Source organism: Trichosurus vulpecula, chromosome 5, assembly GCF_011100635.1.
Source record: "Trichosurus vulpecula isolate mTriVul1 chromosome 5, mTriVul1.pri, whole genome shotgun sequence".
NCBI lineage: Eukaryota > Metazoa > Chordata > Mammalia > Diprotodontia > Phalangeridae > Trichosurus > Trichosurus vulpecula.
Window position 1 is genome coordinate 298,357,265 of NC_050577.1, and position 27,547 is coordinate 298,384,811.

At 41.5% G+C, this 27,547-nt stretch overlaps 1 protein-coding gene across 1 annotated transcript in view; it reads right to left on the reverse strand.

Moving 5' to 3' along the window:
- ENTHD1 (ENTH domain containing 1) overlaps window positions 1-27,547 on the reverse strand; it is a 118,543-nt gene that overhangs the window by 34,028 nt on the left and 56,968 nt on the right. The window contains exon 4 of the mRNA XM_036761031.1: window positions 24,417-24,537. Within this exon, the coding sequence (XP_036616926.1) occupies window positions 24,417-24,537 (121 nt within the window). The remainder of the gene's footprint in view (window positions 1-24,416; window positions 24,538-27,547) is intronic.

A 27,547-nucleotide genomic window follows, 5' to 3' on the forward strand; every position in this document is an offset into this window, starting at 1 on the left:
GTAAATGTTTAACCACTAGGTCTACCAAAAAATATGCAGACCACACTTTTAAGTGTCTTCTGTTTTATTAACATTTTGCCTATCACTTTCCCAAATCTAGACAATCAACAAACAGTAACTCAAGCCCCCACTTAGAGCATGTGGGTGACAATTAAACAATCAGCTACCGGCACAGAGCTGGTCCCAGCACACCCCTGGCAGTGCCAGCACACCCCTGGCAGTGCCCATCATGCTCCCTCCTTCCACTCCTCCCCTGGGGGTGGGGCAGGAGGCTAAGAGAGGGCAATCAACACGGGCCCCTCCCATAGCCAGGGCAAATGCCAGCTAAGCCCTGAAGGATGATGGGGATTCAAACCAGAGAGGTGAGGGGAGCACATTCCGGGCAAGAGGAATTGCAGGGAGAGTCTGTACAAAGGGACTCTTTCCCTTTATCTTGACCAGACCCAAGTCTGCTTCTCCAGCAATCTCCTCTACTGACTTTCAGTTTTTGTTCTGAACTTACATACCAAATAGAAGACATTGGGATTGCACACATGGAACTGCATGTGTCTCTTGTGGACAGATTGCTTTTCTTTTAAAATATATAATAAAAATCTCCCTGCAGCTCCTGAAGCTGCCCGTCCTCCTTCTGTCTTCCCAGCCATTTCTAAGCACTGGTATGCACACAGCTCCCTTCCAGAGGTTGTCTCTATCTGTTAGAGTGAAGCTCCTTGAGGGCAAGGGCTGTTTTGTGCTTAGTACAGTGACTGGCACATAGTAAGCCCAGAATGAATGCTTTACTAGTCATTCCTTCATCCATGTGTGGAGAACAGCAAGTAGACCAGTCCTTTATTCACAACCTTCAGTGACTCCCCACTGCCTACCAAATAAAGTTGAAACTCCAGATTCTGGCATGCAAGGCCCTCTCCAATTGGGTTCCAAGACACCTGCTTCAGCCAAACTGGACTGCTCTCCAGCTCCTTTTTCCCACTACATTCTCCTTCCTCTGTGGCTTTGCCTACACAGTTCCCCATATTTGGAACATAGTTATCCCGCCCTCTTCATCTGTTGAAATCTCTCCCCTTTCCTTCAAGGCCCAACTTAAGGTGTCTCCTCTCCCAGGAAGTCTTCCCTAGCCCATCCCTACCCTGGATGAAAGTGGGCTCACCCTCCTAGTGCTCGGACTTCCTTTGCTCATATCACAAACACACCATATGCCAGATTGTATTTGTATACAGGTCATAATTCATCCCCTCCCCCCCACCATGAGACTACAAGTTCCTCTTGGGCAGGATCTGTGTCTTTTTTCACCTCTCTCTCTCTCTCTCTGAGCACACTGCCTTGCGCAGAAGAGATGTGTAATAAATGTTTCCTGAATTGCATTATTAATTGTTGTTTAAGGCCCTTGGTAGGACAGGACTGTTGTGAAAGTATCTGGCATCTATCTATCCATGAGGCCCGGTTCTAAACTAAGTGAAACAAATCTTCACACCGATGCAGGGCAGCTTTTGATTTAACCTTTATTCGCTCCAAACATTTGAGCCTGGGGATGAGCCAGAACAGAGCCGTTAAAGAGAGGCCTGTGGTTCCTGTGACCCTCAGCATCCCTCCTCTTGGGGCCCATGTTCCATGTTGATCCAGCAGCAGTAATGCTGAGGCATTTCCACAGGCTAACTGTGAGAGTTGGGACTGGTTTTGTAAAAAGAAAAAAAGGTTGCAAAATCATTAAACAGGAGGAAAGTGGAGGTTGTCATAGGCTGAAGCAACTTCCCTCCAAACCAGGTCAAATGGCGCCCTGTCCATTTTGTCTGGTTTTCTCTGTCACAATCTGTTGGGTGGAAGGTGACAATCTGCAGAACTAGTCAAGTGCCGTGATTAGCATTTTGTTAGCAATCTGCTGGCTTTAGGGAAACGGAGACTGCCTCGAGAAACATCTCTGGCTCTAATCAGCAACAAGGGAATAAAGGGAACGGCTGCTGTCTTCCCAGAACTTCTGCTGTTGGATGGGGCAGGTTGGGGGGTGACCCATATTCAAGATTTTGGAGCCTATGGCTTGCTTTTGTTTTTCCCCTTCTGATAATAGAGCTGCTCAAATCTCTACAATGCACTGCACACAAGCAGCCACTAACCAGGATGAGCAGGTCAGAGAAAGTAATTAGATTTCTCTTTGTAAAAAATTAAAGAAATGGGAGGACTGTATTTCAGTCATTTAAAGAACACTTTGCTTGTATTGTTCACTTCCCTTCTCAAGTAAATATCATAGAGTTTCAAATAAAATCTTTGTCCTCCTCTTTTACTTTCCAGGGCTTCAGCTGTGGTTTAACTGCACCTAAGATCTAGCAGACTATTTGGAGTTATTTTTTGCTTATAAAAAAGAGCTGTGGTCACCTTATACTTTGCCTCATACTTAGAAAGTAAGCCTGGTTCCTAGAGCAGCGTGTGGCTAGTAAACAGGATGTCGGCATTCTTTTTTTTCCCTTTAAAAAGTTTTCATGAAATATTCTTATTTCAGAGAGCCACTGTAATTTACATGCTTGTTAGCACCCTGGTGCTGCAGAGGGGCTCATTCACTAAGGTCCAGTTTATTATTTGGGAGCAGGGGCGAAAGACCGCCAAGGCCCCAGGGAATGGGCGCTGATTCAGAGGGTTTTTGTCATTTCATTCCAGCTTCTAGATCACGGTGAACACTGTCCAGATTTGGAACTTTCACATAAAATGTTGTTGCACAAATCAAATGATCAGGGACATGCAAGATGCTGAGAATTCTCTCTTCACTGCCCTCTTCTGCCTCTTCCCCACCAGCTCCTATTTTTCCTGGGAAGATCTTCCCATTTCTATGACTTCCCCATCACTTTAACCCTTCAGTAGATCATTTTGGCCTCTTCCCACTTCATCTCAAGACCACTCCCAGCAGGGACCCCTTTGATTTACCACGAAGGTATGGCTTCAGTACCTTTGGGGCACTCCAGCCTATAGAACCTTATTTGTAATGAGTACCCTTGATCACTTGGACCCTAGGCCAACACCAAATCTCTATGGGATGGTCAGGCTAGCAGGAATCTAGAAACCACACAGAGGGGGATCAGGATACTTCATGATTCACGTGCAGCTTGAATGAACTTACAGGGGGAGGTGGGCCTTTGAGACTAGTGATTGTAGCCACCTATAGAGGGTATGGCCTGTGCCCATCGGTGCCTCCTAAAGGAAGAGGGGAAAGAAAAGGAAGAATTGCGATAGGCCTGGCCTCTGCCTGCCATCATCAGTCACCATATGATATTTGGACAGTGCAGGTCTCACGGAGAGAAAAGTTATGTCTCTCATCTCTTGCAGCCCTAGCCAAGGTCAGTATTTTCTGGACGGAGGCTAAGCTCCTCAGCATTACATCATAAGACTGGATCCCTATGTGGCTTCTGCCTTCTGAAACTGGTTCTTACCATGATATAGAGGGGGAAGGTCTGGTGGACTGTCTAGCAACCTCAAACTGTTTTCCTCCATGGGAGTCTAAACCACAGAGTAACCCTAAGGCTGGATGACAGTATTGTTGACTTTCTGAGAGGAGACTGAACCACAAGGTGTTGCTATGAGTATGGAGGATTTTAGGACCCTGGGGGGAAAGGCTACTACTCACCAGAGAGAAAAATTGTATTCATTGTTTATGGGCTAGTGTGAGTCTCTTAGGTATTTCTGTGGAGTGGAATAAAGGCTGTTTGTGCCCCATAAATGCATTGTTCATTTGAGTGCTTTATGGGCACTAGGGGCCCTTTCACCCACATCTGTGGATCAGACTGATAATTAGAATGGACCGTTATGTTCTGAGGTTTCTCAAAAACAGCTCAGGGTGGAGGGGTTCTCGCCAAAAAAAATGATTTGGTGGGGGGTGGCTGGCAGGCCCCAGACTGATCCCTGGCACGGAAAAACTAGTGGTGGCGCAGGGGGCTGATGAGTCTCAGGACCCACCCAGAAAAACCAGAGCAGAAGTGATTTTTCCCTGCTACTGCTCCTATTCCAAAAGAAATATGCTGAATTCAGACATTTTGAATCAAAATCTAGAAAGAAGTTAGGGAATGGCTGGGCAGCTCGGCCTTCCCTGAATGCCCTCTCTCCATGTCACGGAAGCATCTCTGACTTTGGACCTTTGAGGGAATTCACCTCAGTTTGATTCTCCTTGCATTGCCTCTACAGCCAAGCCAAGGCTGTCGCCTTGTAACAGAGGCCTGAGCTGCTAATGAACTGTACCCATAACCTTGCAGCATCTGCAAGCACTCAGCTCCTGGGGATCTCTTCAAAACCCAGGAATAAACCTCCTCTGAAGCCTGATTTTCAAAGCATCTGCAGGCCATCACTATGCGACTCAGGTTTTTCCAAGAGTACATAATGAACTCTTATGTAATAGAAACCAAAGGAGAAAATATAATTAAACAAGTACATTATGAAAAATAATTACATCTAATTCAGTCACTTCCACTTTTAAATAGGGCTGGCTTTTTGTTTTTGTTTTTACAAGTGAGCACCCCACAGCTTAAATCCCTGTTTGTCTCCTAACTCGCACTTGAAATTAGATACACAGACACATATTTAAAGGTCTCAGATAAAGTCAGCTTGGACCCCGGCACAGGGGGTTGCAGCCAGTGTTACAAAGCGCATTATTATGGTTTGGATTAAACCGGATTGTCCTCACTTGAAAAATCAGCATGATTATGGGATGTGGTTTTACGGCAAAAACACTCATCAGTAATACGGAAAGGGCTTGGGGTTGGCTTCTTGACCTAAAATTCGTAAATTATTCAGAAGTCAATATACCTCTAGATTTCTTTGGGGCCGTATAGTAATAAAAACAACTTAGTGTTTGAGGAACAAATACAAACAGGTGGCATCTTAAAAACAGCTACGTCTGTTAATAGATGCTTACTGAACTGAACTGTACACTTTTATTCTTTCATTGGTTTTTACTGCAGCTGTCTGAGGTTTTGGCCAATTATATTCACAATTATAGAAAAGTGAAGACTCTTTAAAAAATTTCCCTAATGGGCTTATAAGTCACATTTATTGCTTAGATTTTGTAGATAAGTAATATTTTCAAAGAAAAAAGGGAAGTTAAATAATCCACTGACAAGCAGGTCTGGAGCCAGGTGGTCTAACACCTTCCGAGGGCAGTTTGCCAAAGGTCAGGGAGCTTCTTTTTATGAATCAGCTCTTTGGTGGTAGAAAATCTGGTATGCAGATAGCACTTCTCCTACTGCTCTAGGATTTAAAGTATGCTATTTAATGTTCCGTCAAATGATGTGGAGAATCTCTAAAAGCATCTGCTCTCAAAAATGGGAGTTAGCAGCGCTAATGCTCTCGGCCAGCTGCACAACATGTGGAATGGGGTCCAATTATTTGGAGAAGATCATGTGTGCCTGGCAGCTGCCAGGCATTTTAAATTTTTCAAAAAGGGAATTACAATATATACATAAAGCATTATTATGTAATTTTCCATTTACTAAATCATTTTCTGCTATTCCTTTCTCCCCAGACTTTTAGGAGAAAAGGTATGCTTTTTTCTTTTCCCACATTATTTCCAAATTATGTTATTATTTGATGAGCCAAACCAGCAGGAAGTAGCACGAATCATTCCGAGGACTGGGCAGGAGTAGTTTAAGGAAGTAAATAGAAAGGGATTTAAAGAGGATTCCCTCTTTAAACTTCCCAGGATGCCTCTTTGCTCCCCATCCCTGCCCTCATGGACATAAACACTAGTCTCTATTTTAGCAGCCAAAGATCTGCTGTCAAGGAAGACGTAGTGGAGAAAAGAGATTACACAATAATGCTATGTGACTGCCACCCCGCCCCCACTACATTCAAGATAGAAAATGTCAGGCATGAAGAAACAAAGCCACGTGGTTTCTGCCTAGAAAATAGAGATCTAAACTGCCGGGTGACCAGAGCTCCAACTACACAAATGAAGGCAGCCCCTGCCCTCGAGGTGCTTCTGATCCCTAAGGGTAGAAAAGTGTGTCTGAAAAGAAGGGATTTGTTATCCTTTGAATCAGCCCGCCATATAAGACTTTCTTACAACTAGACTTGTCCAACCATAGATCCCGCCACTCCTAGAACTCCTCAGACACAGCCTGGATAACCCCCTGTCAGGGATGCTACAGAAAGAAGGCCGGTCTAGAATCTAGAATCTGCATGACCTCCAACAAGAGATGATTGTGTTCACTCGGCCCAGCAGATGTCATTGTCAACAGCTCAATGTGACAAAAGTACACATTCAAGGGCAACTATTTGCAAAATCACAAAGTAATCTTTGCAGCTAATGCCACTGAGGGTTTCCTGGGAACTGGATTCATATAAATAAACAACGACTGAAGAAAACAGAAGAAAGCAATATGGAACTGCTCACAATATCTTTGCAAGTTTCCCACTAGTCAGACTATAAAACAGATGTTGAGTTATGAACCACATGCTCCTAAGATGAAAAAATGGACAAAATTGGTTTAAATCAGACAGCAATACTTCCCCTGAAGGCCCATTTTCATATTGTACCCATGGTCTTTAGAACTTAAAAATGTCATAAGCCAGAGTGATTACCATGTGTGGAGTTGGGTGCGGCTAAAAATACCAGTGGTTCTAGGTTTTTTCATTTGTGGTTACAAATACCTCACAGAGTCTGTCGCTAATCACCTCACCCCTTCTACTTCAGCCCTATGAAATATGAAAGGTCAAAATAAGGCCCTTCATGGCATCAGGCCAGCCTTTGCTACAAGAGCAAATAGCCTATACTTAGGGTCTATTATCTGAAATTGCACTTCAATGCCTACGTAAAGCCTTCATATCAATATTCACTGAGAGCCCATTGTGTGCCAGGGACTCTGCTAAGCTTTAGGGAGTTTACATCACCCAAGGATACAAATGTGAATAAATTTGGAGGGTGGAGGGTGAAGGGCAGAGAGCTTTTTCCACACCCTGCATTTAAGCAGGGCCCAGGGGCCAGCCTTCTCATCATTTCCCACCTGGCTGCAATACTCTGGATCTCAAATCTCCCACCCTCATTCTACCCCCTCCTTGTGGCTTCCTTTTATGTGTTGTCTTCTTGCATTAGATTGTGAGCTCCTTGAGGCAGGGACTATCCTTTACCTTTCTGTGTATCCCCAGTGTTTAGCACAGAGCCTGGCACAGTAGATGCCTAATAAATGTTTACTGGCTGACTGACTAAATAAGCAAACACAAGATAACTAAAGGAAGAGAAGAGCACAGATGACCACGGACTCCAGAGTAATCTCTCTCCTGGCCTTGATTCTTGAAGGTTAATATCTCTTGCGATGCCCCTGGGGTAAACAAGATGGATAAGGCACAGCTGGGCAGGTTACAATAGTCAAATGTCTGGCCTGGAAAAATGTCGATTAATGGATCAATGCTAAGTCTCCCCTCGAGGGGGGTCTCCAGAAGCAGAGCACAGTGCTCAGTCCTCTGCCCTGGCCTGTTCTTACAAATTCTTATAAGCGACTTGGATGAAAACATAAATGAACGATATGGTTATCAAAGTTGTAAATGACATCAAGTTGAACAGGATAGCTAATTTATTGGATGGCAGAATTAGGATCCAAAACAATCTCTGCAAGCTGGGCCAAAGCTGAGATGAAATTTAAAACATATGAATGTAAAGTTTTCTACTGAGTTTTAAAAAATAAATGGCATGGGAAACAGAGCAGAAGGGAGACAGGGGAAGGCTATGGCTGTCCTGTAGACATCTCAACCTTGACCTGGAAGTCCAGCTCAAACTCAACACCTCCAAAACTGAACTCATTTCCTTTTCCACCAAAACTCAATCCTCTTCTGAACATCCCTGTTTGTGTTGAGGACACCACCATCCCTCCAACCACCCAAGAAAGGGCTGGGGGTGGGGCAAGGGTGGAGGGAATACAAGCTAAGTCCGGAGAATGAGGGATTTTGGCCCAGGGCCAAAATGATTTTCCTAAAGCACAGCTCTGACCATGTCACTTCTCTACATAATAAATTCCTATGGCTCCTTAATACCTCTAGGATGAAGTAAAATGCTTCCAGCTGAGAATTTGGCCCCAGCCTCCCTTTCCTTATCCAACCCTCCTCCGTCTCATTGACGTTCTTCTAATTGTTCCGGGGGAGGCAGCGTTTCATCTCCTGCCCTTTGCCTGGCCATCCCATCTTCCTGGCATTCCCTCCGCACCTTCATCCTCCAAAGTTCAGCTCAGAGTCATCCTTCTCTTCGTCTTTCCTGAGCCTTCTCTTTTTCCTCTACTTGGGACCTATTTTTCCTGTCCCTCAGTATGCCCCTGTTGTCTGTCTCCTCTGGCCAGACTGGCAATCCCTCGAGGGCACGGGCTGCTCCACCTTTATTTTGGATCCTCAGGGCCCAGCACAGAGCTTAGCACATGGTAAGCACTTGATACATGCTTACTGATTGATTGGTGGTTGTTGTTGTTTGTGCTTCGTTCTCAAAGAGGAAGGTGATGCCATAGCTTGCAAGTGAATGGAGTGAGGGAGGGCGGTGCAGAGTCACCAGCCTCACTTTCTCCTCCGGAGCCATCTGGGTCCAGTGGCTACATATAGATCAGGATGACTGAAGATGGCCCCTGGTTGACTGTAATAAACACGTAGGGATTTTAGTTGATTTAAGGTTCAGTATGAGTCAACACGTGGCTTTCAAAGAATGTCAATTCACTTAGAATGCATTAATAGATGTTCAGTAAGGAAGCAGTATGGTTCATTGGAAAGAGTGCTGGATCTGGAGTCAAAGAACCTGAGTTGTAATGTGAGCACTGCTACTTATTACCTGTGTGACCTTGGGTGGGTCATTTGACTTTCTGGGCCTCAGTTTCTCCACTTAAACTAGGAAGGGTAGTGCTAGAGGACTTCTAAGGCCCCTTCCAGTGCTACAGCTATGATCCTATGGTCTCAGCATGCAGAACAAAGGAGGAAATATAATATACCCACTCAGCGTATGTTGGTCAGACACCCCCTGAACTACTGTGCTCAGCACAATCCTTGCCTTCGAGGGCGATAACAGCAAGCTGGAGCACATCCAAAGGAGGGCAACCAGGATGGGGAGGGGGAGTCTTCAAAATCAAACATGGAAGGGACGGTCAAAGGAACCAGGAGATGTTAGCCTGGAGAAGAGAAGGCTCAGGAGGAACATGATGGTTTTGTCCTCCATTCTTCTCCTCCCATCCATTTGCCCCAGCACCACTGGGGCCTTCTTCCTTATACACAGACTATGGGGTCCAACAAAAGTCTTACTCCTGTGGAAGGCAGAGTCCCTGGGCTTGTGAAGGAGGTGCTTAGGTAGAGGCCTGGCTAGGTGCCAGCACGATGGAAAGGCTTCAAACTCTCAGAACAACCTGTGTCTACTGGCCAAGGATGAGCCTGAGCAGAGAAAGCCATTTCCCCACAAGCTAGACAACAGATGAGGAATTCTTTGGCTATAGCAACCCAGAAAACAAATCACAAACAACACAATGGTCTTCTGCCCCATGCAGAGCCCTGGTGGCATAGTGGTGGCGGAGGAGGCAAACAGTACTAAAAAGGACACCACTGTTAATACATTAATTTAACTGCTGGCATTCTGAATGTCAAGTCAACATTACTGGAGGAATTGGCTCATATCAATATTGACTTTCTCACTATAAACGAGGCCAGAAGAATCTAAGGAGAGTGCAGCTAAATGGAAAGATAGCTCATGGATCCTCTTCAGGGAGACAGCCAAAGGAGCAGGCAGAGCGGACTTTATCATGTGTCAAAGGCAACAGGAAGCATCATTTCCTGGGGCCAGTGCTCATGTAGGCTAGTGGTGCTCACAACAAACCCAAGCAAAGAGACTCCACTGATGCAGATTAAAAAGTGCCGCTTATGCATCAGCATCTGTTACAGAAGAGAAGGAAGTAGAGGACTTCTATGAAAACCTCAGTGAGACTCTGCACATTCTAATAAATAGCTACTTCAGTATTCAGTGTCTTCCATGAGAAGGTGGGCAGAGAGGAAGGATAGTGAAAATTGTCACCCAAGTTCACAGTCTCAGAGTCACCTCAAATTCTCCGTCCCCCTCACCCCCACACCCAATCAATTTCCAAGTCTTGTTGTTCAACCTCGACCCCTCCTCTCTGTTGCCACAGCCATTGCCCCTGTTCAGGCATTCATTGCCATGGGCCAGGACTGTTACAGCAGCTCCAGTCTCTACTATCACCAAAGAGATGAATATCCCTAAAGCACAGATCTGACCATGTCACTTCCCTGCTCAAGAAGTTCTGGTGGCTCCCAGTGGCCCTCAGAATAAAATGCAAACATCTGTTAGGCATTTAAAGCCCTTCACAATCTGACCACAAACCTTTCCAGGTTCCCCACCCCATTAACTCTACATTGCAGTCAGGCAGGCCCACCTGCAGTTCCTTATACATGACATTCTATCTTTCATGTTCATGTCTTTGCAATGACCACCCTCCTCCCATGCCTGGAATGTACTCCCTCCTCACATCTACCTAGCTGCCCCCAAGGTTCAGCTCAAGTGAGTCTTTGCCAGCATGGGGGCCATTTAGCTTGCCCCAGAACAAAGATCTGACCATCTGGGCTTGCCCCCAGAGTCTTCTCCAGGTGACCTATAACACACGAAACCCATCCAATCACCCCTCAGCTTCAGGCTTCACCATTCTCCCCATCCCAGTGCCTTCTCTAGCTCTAAGTCCATCTTGTCATTTCCTGTCTCCAGAACAGGCTCCCAGGCTCCCCAAAGCTATCCCTCCACCTGCACCTCAGGGTCTCCTAGGATACAACATCACCACCTGCTACACTGAGACCTGGGACCCTGAGAAAGACTTTGACTAGTTTAATCAAGTCTCTCTCAATGGAGCTCTCTCCAACTGCTGATATTCTGTCTGCTTTCATCCCTCAATGGTTAGCGTACTCCCAGCTACCCAAGTGATTCTCAACTCCTGGAGGCCTTCTTCCTCTTTCCGAGACGTCTACTTCTTTACTGTCCCACTCACTATGAGTGGGACAGTGCCTTGTGGAATGCCTGTTCCATAACTAACAAACTTCCTTTCATCTTACACCTTTCTCCCTCTCTTCAGTCTGCTGGCACTGACGGAGACCTGACTCCCTGTGATAAAATGACTTCCTAACCAACTCTTTCCACTATTAGCTAAGGTTTCTCTTAGATTCTGACTCCCTGGTTATGGTGTGGTAGGTGGAATGTTTATGGCTCCCATGACTACTTCTCTCGGACCTCTATCAGTCAGTAACCTCTCCTCCTCTGCTATCCTCCTTATTTATTTTTAGCATTTTTTTTAACTTTTGTGTTCCAAATTCTCTCTCTCCCTCTAGCCCCTCTCAGGGCCACTGGGAAGGCAAGCAACATGATATCAATTATACATGTGAAATCATGCAAAAAGTATTTCCATATTAACCATGTTGTAAAAAAAAAGGCAAGAAAAATAAAGAAAGTGAAAAAAATTATACTTCAATTTGTGCTTAGAGTTCATTGGCTCTCTCTTTTGGGAAGCGAATAAGCATTTTTCATCATGAACCCTTCAAAACTGTCTTAGATTGTTGTATTGATCAGAGAAGCAAAGTCTTTCACGGTTGATCATCATTACAATGTTGCTGTCACTGTGTACAATGATCTCCTGGTTCTGCTCATTTTACTTTGCATTAGGTTCGTATAAGTCTTCCCAGGTTTTTTTGAAAGCATCCTGCTCAGCGTCTCCTGTAGCACAATAATATTCCGTCACAATCATACACTATAACTTGTTCAGCCATTCCTCACTTGAAGGACTCAACTTACAATCCTTTGCCACCACAAAAAGAGCCACAATCAATACTTTTGTACACATATGTCCTTTTCCTTTTTCTCTTATCTCTGAGATACAGACCTAGTAGTGGTATTGCTGGGTCAAAGGGTATACACAGTTTTATAGCCATTTGGGCATAGTTCCAAATTGTTTTCCCAAATGGTTGGACCAGTTCATAACTCCACCAATCGTGTATGAGTGTCCTTATTTTTCCATATCCCCTTTAGCATTTATCATTTTCCTTTTTCTGTCATGTTTCTAATAGGTGTGAGGTGGTGACTCAGAGTTCTTTTAATCTGAATTTCTTTCATCAATAGTGATTTAGATAATTTTTTCACATGACTATAGACAGCTTTGATTTCTTCCGAAAACTTCCTGTTCATATCCTTTGACTATTTATCAATTGGGAAATTGGTCTTTTTTTAATAAATTTTGGCTCATTTCCCTATATATTTGAGAAGCGAGGCCTTTATCAGAGAAATTTGCTATAAAATTCCACCCACACCCCCCACCCAATTTCCTGCTTTCCTTCGAATTTTGGCTACATTGGTTTTGTTTGTACAACTCCCTTTTAATTTCATGTAATCAAAATTATCCTTTAAACTTCCTGTGATCCTCTCTGTCTCTTATTTGTTCAAACTCTCCCCTTACCCAGAGGTCTGACAGGTAAATTTTCCATGCTCCACTACTTTGCTTATGATATCATCCTTTCTGTCTAAATCATGTACCCATTTTGATTTTGTCTTGGCATACTGTGTGAAATGTTGGTCTATGCCTCATTTCTGCCAAATTGCTTTCCAGTTTTCCCAGCAGTTTTTGTCAGATGGTGAGTTCCTGCCCCAGAAGCTAGGGTCGTTGGGTTTATCAAACACTAGATTACTGTGATCACATCCTATTGCATATTGTATATCAATATTCCACTCTCTTTCTTAGCAAGCACCATATTGTTCAATGATTACCACTTTGTAATATAGTTTGAAATGTGGCAGTACTGGGCTGCCTTCCTTCCTACTTTTCATTGATTCCCTTGATACTCCTGGTCTTTTGTTGTTCCAGATGAACTTTGCTATTATTTTTTCTACCTCCATAAAATAATTCTTTGGTAGTTTGATTGGTATGACACTGAATAAGTAAACGAATTTAGGTAGGATTGTTATCTTATTATATTGGCTCAGCCTACCAATGAGCAATGAATATTTCTCTAGTTGTTTAGATCTGTCTGTATCTGTGAAAAGTGCTTTGTGATTGTGTTCATATAGTTCCTGGGTTTGTCCTGGCAGGTAGATTGTCAAGCATTTTATTTTTTTTTGTTTGTTTTTTTTAATTTAAATTTATTTATTTAACATATTTGGTTTTCAGCATTGATTTTCACAAGAGTTTGAATTACAAATTTTCTCCCCATTTCTACCCTCCCCCCCACTCCAAGATGGCTTATATTCTGGTTGCCCTGTTCCCCAGTCAGCCCTCCCCTCTATCACCCCCCCTCCCCTCTCATCCCCTTTTCCCTTCCTTTCTTGTAGGGCAAGATAAATTTCTATGCCCCATTGCCTGTGTATCTTATTTTTTAGTTGCATGCAAAAACTTTTTTTGTTTTTGAACATCTGATTTTAAAACTTTGAGTTCCAAATTCTCTCCCCTCTTCCCTTCCCACCCACCCTCCCTAAGAAGTCGAGCAATTCAACCTAGGCCACACATGTATCATTATGTATAACCCTTCCACAATACTCATGTTGTGAAAGGCTAACTACATTTTGCTCCTTCCCAACCCATCCCGCTTTATTGAATTTTCTCCCTTGACCCTGTCCCCTTTCCAAAGTGTTTGTTTTGATTACCTCCACCCCCATCTGCCCTCCCCTCCATCATCCCCCCCCCCTTTTATTTTTTTTGTCTTCCTCCCTCTTCTTTCCTGTGGGGTAAGATACCCAACTGAGTATGTATGGTATTCCCCCTCAGGCCAAATCTGAAGAGAGCAAGGTTCACTCATTCCCCCCTCACCTGCCCTCTCCCCTCCTCCCACAGAACTGCTTCCTCTTGCCACCTTTACGTGAGATAATCCACCCCATTCTATCTCTCCCTATCTCCCTCTCTCAGTATGTTGCTCTCTCATCCCTTAATTTCATTTTATTTCTTTTAGATATCTTCCCTTCATCTTCAACTCACCCTGTGTCTGCTCTCTCTCTTTTACATATATATATAAACATATATATACACATACATACACATACATACATATACACATAGATATATACATACATACACATTCACTTATATATATACATAAACATATATATATATATATATATATATGCATATTCCATTCAACTACCCTAATACTGAGGTCTCATGAATCATACACATCATCTTTCCATGTAGGAATGTAAACAAAACAGTTCAACTTTAGTAAGTCCCTTGCAATTTCCGTTTGTTGATTACCTTTTCATGCTTCTCTTGATTCTTGTGTTTGAAAGTCAAATTTTCTATTCAGTTCTGGTCTTTTCACTGAGAAAGCTTGAAAGTCCTCTATTTTATTGAAAATCCATATTTTGCCTTGAAGCATGATACTCAGTTTTGCTGGGTAGGTGATTCTAGGTTTTAATCCTAGCTCCATTGACCTCCGGAATATCGTATTCCAAGGCCTTTGATCTCTTAATGTAGAAGCTGCTAGATCTTGGGTTATTCTGATTGGGTTTCCACAATACTCAAATTGTTTCTTTCTGGCTGCTTGAAGTATTTTCTCCTTGATCTGGGAGCTCTACAATTTGGCAACAATATTCCTAGGAGATTTCTTTTTGGGATCTGTTTGAGGAGACGATCGGTGGATTCTTTCAATTTCTATTTTGCCCTGTGGCTCTAGAATATCAGGGCAGTTCTCCTCGATAATTTCTTGAAAGATGGTATCTAGGCTCTTTTTTTGATCATGGCTTTCAGGTAGTCCAATAATTTTTAAATTATCTCTCCTGGATCTATTTTCCAGGTCAGTGGTTTTTCCAAGGAGATATTTCACATTGTCTTCCCTTTTTTCATTCCTTTGGTTCTGTTTTATAATATCTTGATTTCTCATCAAGTCACTAGCTTCCACTTGCTCCAATCTAATTTTTAAGGTAGTATTTTCTTCAGTGGTCTTTTGGACCTCCTTTTCCATTTGGCTAATTCTGCCTTTCAAGGCATTCTTCTCCTCATTGGCTTTTTGGAGCTCTTTTGCCATTTGAGTTAGTCTGTTTTTTAAGGTGTTGTTTTCTTCAGTGTATTTTTCAGCATTTTTTTGGGTCTCCTTTAGCAAGTCATTGACTTGTTTTTCATGGTTTTCTCGCATCCTTCTCATTTCTCTTCCCAATTTTTCCTCTACTTCTCTAACTTGCTTTTCCAAATCCTTTTTGAGTTCTTCTATGGCCTGGGGCCAGTTCATATTTTTCTTGGAGGCTTTGGTTGTAGGCTCTATGACTTTGTTGTCTTCTTTAGGTTGTATGTTTTGGTCTTCTTTGTCACCAAAGAAAGAATCCAAAGTCTGAGACTGAATCTGGGCGGGTTTTCGCTGCCTGGCCATATTCCCAACCAACTAACTTGACCCTTGAGTTTTTCAGTGGGGTATGACTGCTTGTAGACTAACAAGTTCTATGTTCCACGTTTGGGGGGGAGGTGCCAGCTCTGTCAGACCCGCACTACTCCTTCCCCAAGAACCCCCAGTCCAGACTGGGCTTAGATCTTCAGCAGGCTGTTGCACTCCTGCTCTGATCCGCCACTTAATTCCTCCCACCAGGTGGGCCTGGAGCCGGAAGTAACAACAGCTGTAGCTGCCCCACCTCCGCTGCCCCCGGGGCTGGAAGCCAAACCGTGAACTCCTTCCACTCCTGCAGCTTTTCCCACTAACCTTCTCCACAGTCTTTGGTGTTTGTGGGTCGAGGGGTCTGGTAACTGCCGCAGCTCACATATTCAGGGCGCTAGGGCCCCCTCCGCCCGGCTTCTGGTCTGGATGGTCCACGCCGCTCAGGCTGGGCTCTGCTCCACTCCGTTCCCAGCTCCCAGCTCCCAGCTCCCAGCTCCATGTGGAATAGACCTCACCCAGAAACCATCCAGGCTGTCCTGGGCTGGAGCCCTGCTTCTCTCTGCTGTTCTGTGGGTTCTGCCATTCTAGAATTGGTTCAGAGCCATTTTTTATAGGTTTTTGGAGGAACTCGGGTACGGAGCTCACTCTAGTCCCTGCTTACCAGCCGCCATCTGGGCTCCGCCCCCTTCTCAAGCATTTTATATTGGATGTAATAATTTCAAATGGAATTGCTCTTTCTGTCTCCTCCTGCTTTGTTATGTTGTAATATATAGAAATGCTGATGATTTAGGTAGGTTTATTTTATATACTGCAACTTTGCTAAAGCTGTTGGTTGTTTAGTTGATTTTCTAGGGCTCTCTAAGTATTCCTCATAGAGTGATAATTTTTGCTATTTTATAAATCTTCAGCAGGTTAGGGCTTGCCATGCTAGCAACACCAGGATACTATCAGCATCCCATCGTAAAAGACATTTTGGCCTTTGTGGACCATGGCACTGTGCCAGCTCCAGAGAGAGGCCAGACCTCCTCCTGGTGACACTTAATGAGCACAGCCATCCATCTGCAGCAGTGCCTGAATACTCTCTCCAGAACTTAAGATCAGAGGACCAGAGATTCGGAGATGGAAGGGACCTCAGAGGCCATCTTAATTGACGAAATTGAGAAAGTCTCCTAGATATCTGGAATTAGATTCCAACTCCACATTCTGGATTCTATTACATCCACAAACAAGGTTTCATAGAGAAGATTGACTAATGCTTTACTTAATATACAAAAATACTGACATTCCATTGTATTCTAATAGCAATCAGTTAGAGAAAACACCATCCACTTTGATGTGACCAATATTTTTATCAGTTATGTTCTGATTGTTTTATTTTAACTTGTCAAGTCATAACTGTCTTTTCTGACCACAAGTGCCATGACTCATTGAAGAGATCTCAACAAAAGGTTATGGGATCCCTCCGCAGAGGATTTGAAAAGGCTTTTCTATTAAAGGCCAGCAATTCATCTCTAGGAAGCTGAAGTTAACTGTACATTTCCTTTTGCTTTAGTATATAAAGTTACAGGGAATATTCACTAGCATTTGTGAGAGAAAAAAAACAGTGCTAATTTTTTAAAAATAAAGAAATAAATCTGGGTAATTAGTAATAACAGAATAAAATATTTTTATTTTTCTGAAAAGGATTAGATACAGTCCTGTCTTGCGGTAGTATAATGGACTGAACTACAAATCTCTGGAGGTTACCACAGTCTCCTCAAAGAGAATCCCTTCCCCCAACATAGACATACACACACACATGCCATGAAATAGCAGAGTCATTTATTCTGCATCCTTCCCACGGTCTTCCTTCACTGTCACCGTCACCAGGTACCTATATACTCAGAGGCAGGTTACATATTCTTTCTATATTTGATCTATTATAAGCCTCTTTTCTGACTCCTAAGTTTCAACTCACTGTGGCTTGGGAGCCTATAATCTTTTGTACTGGTTTCTGGGCATCATTCCATTTTGATTTGGGTATAACACAAGCTGTGTACACTTCCAACAGAGAAAGGCCCTGAACACACAAAAACTCTGAATGCAGAGCATGACCAGGGACAAGCGGATAAACTTCCAGGGCTGCTGGATGATCTACCAAAAAAATGTTATCAGCAATATTGAAAGAAAAAAATATTTATTGGAATGGAAACCAGAGATAAGAAGTTATTAAAGGATAATGGAAGTGAAGCAGGGAAGAAGAAATGTGATTATTATATCCTGAAGTTAAACTTTAGATGCTTATCCCAATCAAACTAAGCCTTCTGAGAAATCCTCTTTTATATCAGCTTCTTCTGTCAATATCACCATGGATACAACTACTAACATTGCCATGATTCTTTAGGAAAGCATTTCCTCACAACAAATGAAGGAAAAATGAAGGATATTGTTAGAAACTATTTTGTCCAACTCCATGACAACAAAACCAATAACTTAAATGAGATAGATGACTATTTACAAAAATACAAAATATCTAGATTAAAAGAACAAGAAATAGAGAACTTAAGAATCAAATTGTAGAGTAAAAAACTGAACAAGTTATAAATTAACTTGCAAAGGGAAAAAAACCCAGAATCAGATGGGTTTATAAGGCAAATTATATCAGATATTCAAAGAAAAATGAACTCTAATCTTATACACAGTTTCCAAAAATAGAAAAATAAGGGATCCTCCTGAATATTTTCTGTGATTCAAATATTATTTTGATATCTAAATCAGAGGGAATCAAAACAGAGAAGGAAAACTAAAGATCAATGTCCCTGATGAATATACATGCAAAATTTTAAATAGAATAGCAAAAAGGCTACATCAACATAACACAAAGATCACATACTATGACCAAGTTGGACTTATACCAGGAATACAGGGTTGGTTCAATATTAGAAAGACTATAAACATAATTAACAGTGTTATGTGAAGTATATGAACAACAAGGCTTTTGAGGAAATGCAATAAACATTTCTGTTTTTTAAAAAATAGAAAACAGGAATAAAATGGACTTTTCTCTACCCTGGCAAGTGGTAAATATGTGTGCATATATGTATATGTTTGTATATGTATATATGTGTATACATATATATATATATATATATACACATACACGTACCGAGAGCCATCACTATATATAATGAGACTGTATTAAGAGTCCTTCTCATTAAGATCAGGGGCAAAGCAAGGATGTACATGGTTACCACCATTACTTAATATAGTACTGGAAACATGAGCTATAGTAATAAGACAAGAAAAAGAAATTGAAAGAATAAGCATATGCAAAGAAGAAACAACATTATCATTTTCTGCAGATGATATGATGGTTTACTTAGAGAACCCTAGAGAATCAAATAAAAATTAAGAAATAATAACTTCAGCAAAGTTGCAGGATATAAAATTAATCCCCATAAGTCATCAGCATTTATTTATATTACTAACAAAATCCAGGAGGAAGAGATAGAGAAATTCCACTTAAAATAACTATAGAATGTATAAAATACTTTGGAGTCTACCTATCATAACATACACAGGAATTATACAACTACAACTACAAAACACTACAGAAATAAAGACAGATCTAAATAACTGAAGTAGCATTAGTTGCTCATAGATAGACTGAAACATATAAAAAAATGACAATACTCCTTAAAATAATCTACTTACTTTAGTGCCACAACAATCAAACTACCAAAGTATTGCTTTATAGAACCAAAGAAAATAATAATAAAATTCATCCAAAAGAATAAAAGATCAAGAATCTAAAGGAAAATAATTTAAAAAGTGGAAATGGAGCCTATCGGACTTTAAGCCAGACCTTAAACTATAATATAAAGTAGAAACTATCAAAACAATTTGATACTATTCAAAAAATTAGAGAGGTCAACCAGAAGAACAGATTAGGTACACAACCTACAGAAGCAAATTAATCTAGTAGCCTCGTGTTGGATAAACCCAAAGATCCCAACTATTAGGGTAGGGATTCATTGCTTGACAAAAACTGCTGGAAAAACTAGTCAGTAATCTGGTAGAAATTAGATTTGGATCAGCACTTTATACCACATACCAGTTAAGCTCCAAATGGATACATAATCTAGATATAAAAGGTGACCTCATAAGCAAATTAGAAGAGTAAGGAAGATAAAAGGGATTACAGAAAACAAAATAGACAATTTTTATTACATAAAATTAAAGGCTTTGCAAAAATTCAAAAGCACTAAGATTAGAAAGGAAATAGTTAACTAGGAAAAAATCTTTGCAGCGAGTTTCTCTGATAAAAGTTTCATTTCTAAGATATATAAAAAACTGATTCAATTTTATGAGAACAAGAGCCATTCCCCCACTGATAAATGGTCAAAGGATATGAACAGGTATTTATTAAGGGAAGAAATCCAAGTTATCTATAGCCATATGAAAAAAATGCTCTAAGTCACTACTAATTAAAGAAATGCAAATTAAGCCAACTCTCACAACCATCAGAATGGCAAATTCGACAAACAAAAATAGGAAAATCATGAGGGCTATAAAGGACTTCTTTAAAACAGGCATATTGAAAGACATATTTGAAGAGATAGTAATTGGTCCAGCCACTTTGGAAATCAATTTGGAACTTTGCACACAAAAAGTAACTAAATTGTGCATCTGCCTTGAACCACTGATACCACTACTAGACCTATATCCCAAAGAAATAAAAAAAATGCAATGTGTAAAGAATATGTACAAGACTATTTACATCATCTCTTTTTGTGGTGACAAAGAACTCGAAACTAAGGTGGTGCCTATTAATTGGGGAATGGATGAACAAATTGTGGTATATGGATTTGATGGTACAATGTAAGAAATGGAGAAAGAAAGAGTTCAAAGAAACTTGGCAAGACTTGTATGACCCAAAGCAGAGCAATGTGGATAGAACTGGGAAAACAATTTCTCTCAGAACGCCAATAGGACGAGGAATATGATAAGTCAAATGATCAGCTATGATTCCAGAGATGACACACGGCCATGAAGATCACCTCCTGACACAGAGGTGATAAATTCAATGTGCAGGTTGAAATACATATTTTGGACATTGCCAATGTGAGAATTTGTTTTGCTTGGCTATGCATATTTATTACACGGATTTTTTTTTTCTTTTTGGGGAGGGATGGGAGCAAGAGGAAGTAAAGGCTTGGTAATTGAAAAAACAAAACCAAGAAAGAAAGGTATTTTCCAAAGCATTTTGTTCACTGAGCACTTGTGGGATTGCAATGCTGCTACAAAATCCATAAATATGAACCCCAAGATACAGAATTCTCCCCAAGATAAAGGGGGCAAGATGAGCAAGTGGTTGCATGTTTAATATAGACATAATTTCACATTTAATCTTTCAGACAATGCAAGCACTGAAATGTTCTCATGCAACTCTTATACACACACACACACACATACACACACACACACACACACACAGTGGAAAACATTGCTCTAGATTGCAGCAGACATAACAGAGTTCCTTTTAAATTCTTACATTTCAGGCGTGATTCAAAGTGATATCTAAAAAAAAAAACAACCAACTCAGTTGTACATCTTTACACATGCCCATAATTAAGCCAATTTTCTCTTTGTTCTCCAAACACATGATGCTCATTCTTGTACCAAAAGGGGTGTTTTTATACTATTTCCATATCTGAAATACATGCCCTCCTACCTTCTATCTATGGTACAAGAGAAAAAAATGCCTGCCAGATTTGGAGTCCAAGGTCCTGGGTTCAATTCTAAGCCTTTCTATCTAGTGTAGTGTTGGTGCCTATCTGGGACTCATTTTATGAGCTGTAAAATAAAGTGGGACTAAACAATCTTTACTATTCTTTCCAGTACCAAAATCACTGGTCTCTGGACTACGATCTAAAAAATAGGTTCCCAGAGTGGTCGATATCGCCCCCTGCAGGAAGCTGGAATGATTCAGGATGGGCAGTAGTAGCCCTGGATGCAATTGGGGGGCATCAAATAAAAATAAGGGGGCAGTGGAACCATAAGGAAAGAAGAGAAGAGAAGAAAAATTTGAAAAACCGTTCACACATGTTTCATTTGTTGTGTAACAGAGTTAAAGCTGTAGTGATTACATTTTTTCCAAATAAACACACAAAATGCAAGTTATAACGATCAATGGTCAAGTGCACCAACAGGTCTTAGCAAGCAAGCATTGGCAGGCAAGCATGTCATGTGTTGTTGGGAAGTCCAGCATGCATCAGCAGGAATATAGCGTGTAATGACTTGTTTACAATATGATACTATACAGTTACATGATGCAATATTGCATCATCAACATTTCAATGCAGGGAAAAACCCACAAATTTACAATAAATTATTAAATTTAAGATGTGTCATTTAAAAAAAAATTTGAAATGACACAAATTTTTAAAAAGCCAAACGTTAGAAGGTTTTTAAAAAAGGTAGATTTCCAGGGGGGCACTGAGTAATTTTTTTTAAAGGGAGCGGTAGGCCAGATAAGTTTGGGAACCTCTGATAATTTACTCATCCTCCAAGGCCCAGCCTACCTCCCACTTTCAGAGTTCTTAAGCACACAGTGATTTATTCCTTCTCTGAGTTCTTGTACTTCGAGTCAATTGCACACAATTGAGCAGTTAATTGTTCTCTAAAGTTTTCAAGTGTATTAGTGCTTTGCAAATCTTAAAGTAGTATGTAAATGTCAGTTATTCTTACTACCATTATTTGTATAACACCACAGAATGCAAAGAAGTATAAAGGATGATCCTTGCCCAATGAGATGAACACACATCACCAAGTTAAAGAACAACACAGGAAAAACATTAGTGCAGTTCGGTCCATTGTGTGGGGATCTTCTTGAAAGCTTTCCAGCACTGTTTAGAAGGCCTGCCTTTGGATATCTGTCAGACTCCTAGGGCCCAAAGTTGCCTTGGCTTCAATGGAAATGAATGAGAGCTCATCAGTATCTTGTTTTCCTCTAGGCGCTAAATGTTTCCTTGCAAATGAACACAATTCCATAGAAAGCTAGAACATCTGCTGCTGTTCAGGGCTCTTATCTGACTTTCTAGATAGTCACTATTATCTTCTTTGTGTCTCTCTTTTCATAAATGTTCTACCAAAGACTGCTAACTGAGGGAAAGAAAAGTTTTGACTGGACCCAAAATGCTAGAAACGCCACAGTCTAGGCCTATTGCAGTGTATTGAACCCAATGAAACAAAACAAGTCTTGATAAAATACAATCTTTCCCATCCAATGGTTTATCTTCTAAGAAAATGTTTCCTTGTTACAACTGCAGACATTCTTTGATTCACCAGCACCCAGTTGAAAAGAGGTAAGTGAGTTTATTCAAAGCAGTGGGGACAGGGTGGACAAAGGTGTGGAGGTAAGAAAGTCTGAGGTGTTTTCTGGGTTCATGTAGGAGAGAATTGAGAGGTAAGGTGGGAGAGGTACACCTGAGCCAGATTGTGAGGCATGCAGAATGCCAGGCTAAGGAATTTGGACCTCTGGGTAATCAGATTTTGAGCAGAAGTCTTAAAAAGGTTAAGCTTGCTACAATGTGCAGGATAAACTGGCGAGAGAAAAGATGTGAGGAAAGGAGGTAAGTTATAAGACTATTGTAATAATCAAGGTATGACATGCCAGTAGCTAGACTAGGGAGGGGGCTATGGAACGAGAAAGAAGGGGCTAATGAGAGATACGTCAAAGAAAGACTCGCTAGGACTTGTTGACTGGAGAGTGAAGGAGAAGAAAGCAAAGAAGTTAGAGCAGGAAACTCGAGATCAGAGCAGTCAGTAGAACTGGGAGAACAGAGGGGTGGATCTGAAGCGCTGGAAAACCAAGCCTACTGCAGGAAGCTTTCTAGGTGGGCCAGTGGCAGGGAGGCAGTGATGCCCCCTTCTGGGAGAAGGGGGGTGTAGGGTAAGAAGCTGGAGAAGTGACGTGAAGGTGTGAAAAGGGTACTGGGGAATTAACAAAATCAAGATCAGAGGGTGTGGAAAATATTATACTATTTTATATCATTTTTGTAATTTCAATAAGAGTCAGGGCCTGAACTACTTAACCAGAAGAAAAGCCTGATCCTAACAGTCTCTTTGTTCTCTGAGTAAGCTCAGAGACATCTCTATCTTGTATCAACAAATCCAGATGGAGTATTCCTTGCTCTGTCCATGGCCATTAAGGGTGAAAACCTTGAGCCCAGACACTATCTTGAATTATGTGACTTTTCCTTATCTTAATATTTTATGGGCATAGACTATGTTGTGGAATGTTAATGGCCAATTAAACACAGAGATCCTGGGGCTACAAATCCAATTGACACTTTGACAACTATCTAATTTGTTGTATTTACAATCTATTCCATTAAGGAAAATCCTCTTCTTGTATCATGGTTAAACATACATGGGGGTCATAAAAATGAGGTCATACAGGCTTGCTAGCTCTGCTAAAATAACGTATATAAGTTTTCTCATTGCTTTGTTCAGGCAGCCAGAGTTTATACTCTGACTCCTTGTACGTACAAGTAAGCTAGCTCCGCTATGCTTTAAGGGAAAATAATAAACAACATGGATTTTTCTATCACCTAGCTCTGTTGTTTCCTTCAACCAAATTTTCAGGTTTAACAAGGGGTACTGAGCAGCAGGGTCTCAGTGAGGTGAAAGAGCGTGAACTTGCGGGATTTCATACTATGACTTTAACTATGGATTGGTTATTCATGGATAAAAAACCAGTTGGGAGACTGGTTCCTCAATGTTTTCTCAATACCTTGCCTTTGGGCCACTTCATTATTTTGTCTTGAGCTCCATGAAAAGGTGGTTAAGTAAAGGAAGAGAAAGAGGAAGTAAAACCAGTCTTTGGGTTTCTTTCCTAATGCTGGTACAAATCTCCTTCAATAGCAAGAATGTTGAAGCCAATGGCTTCCACATGGTTTTGATTTATCTGTGCTATCCCTGTTTCTTGTTATTACAGATAATTAAGAGTCACCCATAGCTCCCTCTCACAAAGTAAATATCCAAAATGCAAGGAGCCCAGGTTGATACTTCTGTTTGGGGTTGGGCCTCCTACTGCTAGGTCACATTACCTGAATCCCAAAGGCTATATCCTTCTTCACACTCTTCTGTCACCAATGAAGTCGGAGGCATCATGGGAGGTGCTGGTGGCAAAAGTTGTTTGGGTTCTTCATCATAAAATACCATCAGGTCCTTACAGAAAACAAGAGAGTACCTTAGTTAAGCAACAAAGAGTCAGGTCTGGACTCTTAAGATGGATTTTAGTGTTTTAGTCAATGTTACAATTTAATTGTCCAGCCAAGTAAAATAGGAAGAAAAAATGGTGAAAATATTTCAGAGGGTGAAAATATACCACGTGAATAACCCAAATCATATTGTAATCATTTACAAATTTGGTAGTGCTGTGCAAATGTGGTTTGCATATGCTTTTCTATTGTCTCCCTAGCTCTAGCTTCATTCTTAGCCCTCACTGAAGCCTGGCTTGTGAGTCATTCAGTATTCAGGTACCTACCCTTGGTTGCTCTTAAGATTCCTTCAGGAAAACCAGTTTAGAAAGAGTCCTTTGCTGCAATTTCAATTCAAATCAATTTAAGTATTTAGACTTCTGGGTCACAGGAGCAACAAGATGGAGGACTAGACAATTTCTCTGATCCCCATGACCTCTCAAACCAAAACCAAATTTTTGCATCAAAGATAAATCAGCTTTGGCTGTCTCCATGGTCTGGGACACCCTGAATCCAAAAGAAGGTTGAAAAAAATATGAAATGACCCTGGGTTCAATCAGCACTCCTGTTATGGGCAGGGAGGCTGCACTAGTAGGCTCAAGTACCTGACACAGAGCTTACAGCTTGCAACAAAACCTAACCTACAGCCTTGTCCGCCCTTCCTCTTTCTGCTGCAGTGGAGACCCCTGGAGAATTTTGCTTAGGCAGAGACAGACATCTAGAATAACAGATGGCAGCCTTTCAGGAGCAAAAATGTCTGCTGAGGGCCACAACCCAGTAGTACTACTGTGGCAAAGTCCTGAACTGCCTATGGCCAAAACAGACAATCCATTAGCCCTGTAGCACCAGGGGAAGCAATGTATCATTCCACTAGGCCTGAGGAAAAGAACATATTATCTAGCTGGGGTCAGTTTTGCCCACCCAAAAGTCCCTTGGAGCAGAGACCTAGGCTGATGAACTGTGAACTGCCCAGTGTGGGAAGAGGCTGAGATACTTTGAGATTCAGCTCCCAAGGAAACCACCATCAGAAGAGATAGAGTCAGAAAGTAAATAGAGGAAAATGAGAGGGATAAAGACTGAAATTACCAAAGATATTAGGGAGAAAAAAATTCCTCTAACACAAGCAGATAAATCAACAGGAAAAACATTAACAACAGCTCTAGCAAACAAGTTTGGGCATCTATGAATAAATACTGTAAAACAAAGAGAAATGATCTAATACTCAATGAGACAGAGGACCCCGTGGAAGGTGAGAAGATCATGGGACCACAACACACTGTTCCTGAGTGGTTTAAAAGGGAAACGAGAATTCTGAGATCAGAATTTATGACCATGTACAAGAAAACTAATAAGCAGAACAGACAAACTTGAATCTGTCATGGCAAGTCTTACCAAAGACAGTGATAGTTTGGGGATGCAAATACACAGAACTGAAGGACAACCTAGAAGAAGAAAAGCAAAAATCAAGAACATTAAAAGGCAATATATTCTCTATGCAAGCAAAACATGCTGATTTCAAAGACAGGAAGCACAGGGACAACCTAAGGATCCTAGGTCTCCCAGAACATGACCGGACAAAAAATCTTAACACCAAAATTCAAGAAATAAAAGAAAAGAATTGCCCAGAACCCCTGAACATAGAAAATGAAATATCAACTAAAAGGATTCAGAGATCTCTAGGAAAAAACCCAAGGCTGCAAACTCCAAGATACATAATAGTTAAATTTAACAATTCAATTCTGAAACAAGTTCCACAAGTGATCAGGAGAAAGATCTCCAATTACAAAGGAAAGGAAATTTGAATAATGCAAGACCAGCACTCACCAGAAAATGTAGGGGGGAATGGAATAATGTGTTCTAAAGATCAATGGAGCTCAGGATGCAGCCCAGGGTGAGCAATCCTGCAAATCTGAGCTTGACCATAAATGAAAAAAATATGAATGTTCAATAATAAAGAGGCATTTGGAACATTTTTAGAAAGAAAATCAGAACTGAAGAGGTTATTTGCTTCTCAAATATCTGAAATGACAAAAATGAAGGCATGAATAAATGCAGCAGCCAAGGACAATAACAAAAGAGTGATAGCAGAGAGATCAGTAAGAGATTTCTTTCTAAATGTTCACAAGGAGACTGGGGTGAAGGCTAAGACCTATAGAGGGAACAGTGAAGAGACAGGCCTGGGACATTATGGACAGAACCTGGTAACACCCTGTGTTTAGGCAAATCATTTTTTTTCTTTGTGGTACTACATTACAACATGGGAAGGTATATGAAAGAAGGGGAAGGGGATCAGGGGAATAGAGGAATGTGTGATGTGCCAGGGTCAAATCTAGAGCTATCAATGTGGGGAAGGTGAACCCTATGGTTTCAGAAAGAGAAGGGCCTACAGGGGGATGGGTAAGGAGGAGGGAGGAAGAACTGAAAAAGGAAGAGTGAGGTCTTGCTTTGGTGGTAGGAGGGCATTCCACTGATGAATCCTTCTATGTGTGAAGAGAGATTTGTCTGTGAAGGGAAACAGGAACCTTGTTCTGGGTATGGCCTGAGAGATTTGGTGCTTTAAGACTATTTGTCTTACCTTGGGAAGGGAAGTTGGAATTCCTTGGGGTAGCTGGCAGCTGGGAGAGTACAAAAGCATGGAACCAGGGAGGAGGCAAATGGAGTCCTTGTAGGGGAGGGAAAGATAAGCAGGGAATACTTTAGATCAGTGGTGGCCTGCATACTCAGAAACATGGTTGGACAGGGGCTCTACCATGGGGCCATGTCCTCTCTGACACTAACAATAACTGGCCTTCTGGGAGTGAGGCACAGTGGAACGTGGGAATCCACAGGGCAAGCTCTACAAGGTTGTGATACAAACTATCTAGAGCAAAGAGTCTAGAATGGATAGATATCCTGGAAGCTTTTATCGCATGAGGATACAAAGAATATATAGAAACTAGACAATTATAGGGGTCATGAATCAGACAATGAGGGTCTAG